This window comes from Helobdella robusta, assembly GCF_000326865.2.
Source record: "Helobdella robusta unplaced genomic scaffold HELROscaffold_3, whole genome shotgun sequence".
NCBI classification, from domain to species: Eukaryota; Metazoa; Annelida; class Clitellata; order Rhynchobdellida; family Glossiphoniidae; genus Helobdella; species Helobdella robusta.
In genome coordinates this window covers 1,910,602-1,916,601 of record NW_008704501.1, presented here as the reverse complement: position 1 = coordinate 1,916,601, position 6,000 = coordinate 1,910,602, and the positions used below count along the sequence as shown (strand labels likewise).

Below are 6,000 nucleotides of genomic sequence, written 5' to 3'. Positions count from 1 at the left end.
GAAGAAAATGATGAGTATGGAGAAAAATGGCCATGCCATCTAGCCTGCCATCATCGCAATTGTCATCGAAGGCGTGTCTCAGAAAACTGTGAAGAGAACACAAATCAGAACACCGATGCAAAATGTCAACAGCAGCCACTTCATCATCCACAGCAACAACAACTTCATCATCCACATCAACAACAACTTCATCATACACAGCAACAACAACTTCATCATCTACAGCAACAACAATTTCTTTCGCAACAGCAACAACAGCAGCAGCAACATAAAACAAGCCAACATTACAAACTTCTGCCTAAACAACAACAACCGAACCAGCAACAACAACATCACCAGCAACAACAGCCACAGCAACAATCACAACACCAGCGACAATATTCTAATAATATTGGCCGTCAGAAAATTAATAACGCGAGGAATTTTCGAGTCAAAGAATTTATGAAAGCAAACACACATCCTAGCATTAACATGTATAAAGATAACAACAACATGAATCACAACAACAACAACAGCAGCAACAACAACAACAACAAAATGGAAAGAACAAGTTTGAATAATCAAAACAGGCACGTTCAACTGTTTTTAAACTCAACAAATAAGAAAGTCTCAGACCAAGCCAATATAGCCAAGCATGAACGCTATCCAGACGATTACATTAACAACAAAAACTACGTTATCAAAAACATCGCTCACAGAACAATCAATCGTGACAACGACATTAACAACATTAACGTGAAATATCGCCACTCCAAAAACTCGAGTAACATTAATGTTACAACAAACACTGAAACGCTTGTCAAACATTTTCACACGAAACGACACTACAATAACCACAACAACAACCACAACAACAACCACAACAACATCAGTAATTTCAACATTAACGATCAATTCAACAGATACACAAACGTCAATCATACGATCAACAACAGTGTTAATAACAACTTGAAACGTACCAACAACAACAAACATATCATTCACAGCAACAACCACAAACACATCAGTCACAACGACAACTCCAAACACCTCAGCCACAACAGCCACAACCACGCCAGCGACAACCACAACACAATTTGGTCGGACGAAGAAACATCGCTTTACAGGCATCGGCAGTTGAGTAGCGTACGCATGGTAGAAGGCAAACCGGGTGAACTCATCTGTGTGGTTTTTAGTGGCTACCCCGTTCCACAAATCCATGTTAGTCATTTCTTCATTCATTCATTTATTTTTTTTATCGTTTCATTCAACTACTCATTCATTCATTAATTCGTTCGTTCGTTCGTTCGTTCGTTCGTTCGTTCGTTCGTTCGTTTGTTTGTTTGTTTGTTCATTCATTATTCACTCACTCACTCACTCACTCACTCATTCATTCATTCATTCATTCATTCATTCATTCATTCATTCATTCATTCATTCATTCATTCATTCATTCATTCATTCATTCATTCATTCATTCATTCATTCATTCATTCATTCATTCATTCATTCATTCATTCATTCATTCATTCATTCATTCATTCATTCATTCATTCATTCATTCATTCATTCATTCATTCCTCAACATATCCATTTGTTTGTTTGTGGGACAGGGATATGATGTATTGATATTATGATATGATGTGATGTTATACAATGTGATGTTGTGCTATATGATGCTACAAAACGTGACGTGATGTGATGTGATGGGATTTGAAGTTATTTGATATGTTGTTCAGCACATTTGCTTCTTTATATCGATCTTGCTTGGACATTTTGTTGTTGCTGAAGTTGCTTACAAATTTGTTGAGTTGTTTTGTTGTAATTTTGAGATTTTTTGAATGTTTGGATGTTGTTTCTAGAGTTTGCTAGTTTTAAACTCTTAAAATTTTGAAAATAATGATCGTAATTTTGTTGTTTGTTTGCCATTAATTTGGTCGAAATTTTAATGGACCAGCCCGTAAAATCGCTTCAAATAAGAATTGATGGTTTTAGGTCATTTATTTACGGTTGCATAAGTAAATGTTGCTATTGTGAGTACTTAGAATGTTAATGTTGGCACAAAATATCATTAATAATTATAATAGATGGATAGTGACAAAGTGCAATTATTTTTGACTTCTGCCACAACTTGTTTCGCTTGACCCAAAGGCCCTACTACAAATTATAGTTTTATAGTTTTCGATTGTTAAAATAAATGTTGAGTGGTGGAAGTAAAAGCTCCTGGCCCGCTCTTTTGATGAAGCACACAAAACACTTGCCAAACATTTCAAAATAAATATAATTAAGTGACGTCTTACGATTGTGTTTACCAAGACTCTAATATTCAAGAATTTATATCTAGTTGAGGTATTAATTCTTGAGATGCAGTTTTAATTTTGTTCTGATCAAACTTATATGAATGCAGCAACCATTATTTTTGTTTCTCCATTTAGAAGTATATATACCAAACTTTTTTCTGCTCTAAAAACTTAAAAATCTGAAATTACGTCACGTATTAGTGTGAGATTGCCCTGCCGGTTGAATGTCCGCTGCTACTTTGTTGAAGAATTGGGATGGATCTCGGATTTTTCTGACGGAGTGATCCGGCACCATCCGAAGATGACAATTTTCTGCTTGCAAGACGTCACAAACCGTAAAGTGGCAGAAGGAAGTTTTCACTGGCGATTCAAAAAGAGGAAAATTGATAACGCGTTCACCTACACCAAAATGGTTAAATAAAATGATAAAATTCACTTCTACCGGAATAAAGGATAGATTTCTTGGGAATCTTAAGAAAAATTTAAGTGGCTGGGCTTTAATTTTTTGATTAACAAACTTTTTATAAAGAAGAATAATGAAATTTCTTTTTTAACAGAAATTAAAAAATTGAAATATCAGCTTGAAAAGATTGAACTAATTGCTGATAAATCTAATAAAAAGGATTCCATATTTGTATGTTATCGGTTGGCACGGATAGAAGAGTAATAGTTTTTGCTCTTTAAAAAATCAAAATCTGACAAACGCAGAATATGCAAGGCAAAATTATCAAATGCAAGAAATACATAGAGTAAAAAAGATTAAGATTTTATTCAATTAATGTATATAGAGAGCATGTTGTATTGGTATGGTAGGCAACAACACTACAACGTATCTTTACCAAAATCAGTCTAACATTTTAAAAGCATTAGAAACAATATGAAAATCAAAACCTCAAGTATCTTTAATAAAGGTAAAAGCTGTTCAATCAATCATACTTGGACAAGAAAAAAAAATATATGCGTGTATATATTTACGATCATGAACATTTGCGAGTTTCGGTGAAATTATAATTGTGATGAATGTGATATGCTGTCAGATATGACAGACGCATAATGAACGTACGACGATGACTGTCTGAGAGTGATTGCTTGCTACCAGCCTGCCACAACCGTTCAATCAAAGTAGCCATTTCATTTTTTACCATTCACTCGTCTAATGAGTTATTATTGTTAACGGATTCATCTACTGACTCGTTGAAACTTTATTATCGTTCATAATCAAGAAATATCTACCAAGCTCTACCATTAAAAGTTATCAAAATCATCATGATGGCCGACATTCATCTTCATCATCTTCATCATTATCACAATTATCATTATCGCAATCATCATAAACATAATCATCATTATCATCGTCATCATCAACGTCATCATCATCACCATCATCATCACATCTAATGGCTTCAAACCCACGAACACTATTCCATCAACAAATGTGACAATTTAGCCGGCAAAAAATTAAAAGCTTTTACCCAAGTGTGGCCCAAACATAAAAAGAAACAAAAACAACATCAAAAAAAAACAACGTCACACAAAAACATCACACAGAATTTAAAAAATTAAAAATAATTAAATTAAAAATAATGGAATGTAGTAAAAAAGTCCAAGTAGGCAGCATTTGCAGGCGTTCAATTATTTTCCAATTTGCAAAAAGTTTTGTTTCGGCGAATAAAAGTTGCTTTCACAGTCGATTTGCTGTCAAATCAATCTCACTGAGACGAAAAACTGGAACAATAAAAAAGTACGTACGTTACTTCTCAATTTATATTTTTAAACTTCTACCGCATAATAAAAAACATATTTCTAGATAAAAAAATTTTACTGTATACAATAACAAAATCTTTGGAAAAATATTTTTTCAGTTTGCATGAATTGTTTTTGTCATTTTAGAAAGCAATTCACGCAACATAATAATTTTGTCGTTAAAAATTTTTTCTCTAAAAAATATTTAAACACAGAAATTAAACCAGCTGAGAAAATTTTTCACTTTTTATTTTTGTTTGCCAGCAATTAAAAAAACATTTTTATTTCGAAACATTTTAAATTTGTACTTCGCACTATGCTGCCGAATGTTTACGCTCGAGCCACGCGCGATTCATAAAATTTTAATAATAAATGTCTACTTTAATTTTAACGCAATTTCTATTAAATTTGAATTTTATGTATAAATTATAAAATAATATCTTATAAAATTTTATTTTATTAAATCATAAATTTGAATTATCTTTTTATCATGTTAACAATTACAAACAAAAAAAATTGTTTGCTTCTTAATGGCAAGTTTACATAGATACATTAAATTAATTTAAGGTGTTTATGTAAGCTTATTACACCATACGGTCAAAAATATTAAAACATAAAATAATTCATTTAATTATTCATAAAAAGATATTAATTACGATAAATAGTATGAGTGAAATTAGAGCATTATGCGCGTTACAAGTGGCAGACGACGAACATAAAAAATAACAAGAAAGGGTAGAGAGAAAAGTTTATTAGAGGTTAAGAAATGTGTGCGTGATGTAAGGAGCACTTTGCCAAATTTTGCACGGTTGAGAGTGTTGTATATGCAACATCGTTAGGAGCCAAGCCAGCCAGCCAGCCAGCCAGCCAGCCTATGTAAGTTATGCGGGTGTCGGAAAACTAAGGAGCTTATTGTTGTATGATTATTATTATTCAAGATATTTTGCTAATTATATGCACTTTATTTTGTTATTCTCAGGCAGGTTTTTATCTTGATATTTTATACGTTGTGTCAAATAATTAAGTTTGAATTAATATTATTATTATTGTTGTCAAAATTATTATTGTTATCCATTATCCTAGTTTAAAATCGTTTAGCTGCGGGCCCATCCTGAAATGATCTACTAGCATTTCCAACACATCAACTGCTGCTTTAAGTAAGACAGGTATAACTCCGCAATAACATGATATGATATGATTTCTGACAAGACATTAAACATTGGTCACATCCTTTCTAATAAACTCTGGCCTTTGACAAACGCCGATCTCATCTTCGATTATCAGTACCAAATCATTCGTATGAACAACTGCAACTCTTTATTCTGTGCTCACCGCTCTGTAACTACCTCTATTTCAGACATTTTTTCTTAATTCTTTGTAAAATTTTCTAACCTCTTTTTTGATAACACCCGCTGTTACTAACTTTTCTTCTTTGTTCTTATTGCACTTTCTAGCTCATTTTCATACCATCATGTTTTTATGTCCAGCTCAGCCAGGAAGCCAGCTCACTCAATACACATCCACGGCCATTGTCACAGACGAGTGTCTTAAATAAGTTTAAATAAGTTAACTTATTATTCGTTCCACGTTTCTTTCCATGACTCATTTATATATGATTTTATACAAAAATCCATTTCAGTTTCAAAACTATATCTTTACTATTTTTATAATTTTTATTATTATTATCATAACTTAAAAATATTTAGATAAATATTTGTCTCTATGTAGATTTTTTGAAACCTTTTCATTAATGTTATATTTTCATTATTTTTTAGTTTAATTTCTAAAATAGTACTTTTTCATATACATTACATTTGTCTAATCTAGCAAAAGTATCAAAATCACCGTCAACAAATCAGCAAAGAAATAATAATTTCAAAAATGCACAACCTTGGCAGGCATTTTATTGTAAGTCTCTTTTGCTCTTTCCGCGTTCACACTGTCCGATTGTCCATGTCGATGCTGGCAGGCAGACACT

At 32.3% G+C, this 6,000-nt stretch overlaps 1 protein-coding gene across 1 annotated transcript; it reads left to right on the top strand.

Moving 5' to 3' along the window:
• Nucleotides 1-537: 537 nt before the first annotated feature.
• Nucleotides 538-2,700, top strand: HELRODRAFT_161171 (hypothetical protein; the record flags this gene model as incomplete). The annotated part of the gene is made up of 2 exons (XM_009021121.1): nt 538-1,200; nt 2,581-2,700. The coding sequence occupies 2 exons, from the start codon at nt 538-540 to the stop codon at nt 2,698-2,700; spliced, it is 783 nt and encodes a 260-aa protein (XP_009019369.1).
• Between the last annotated feature and the right edge of the window lie 3,300 nt (nt 2,701-6,000).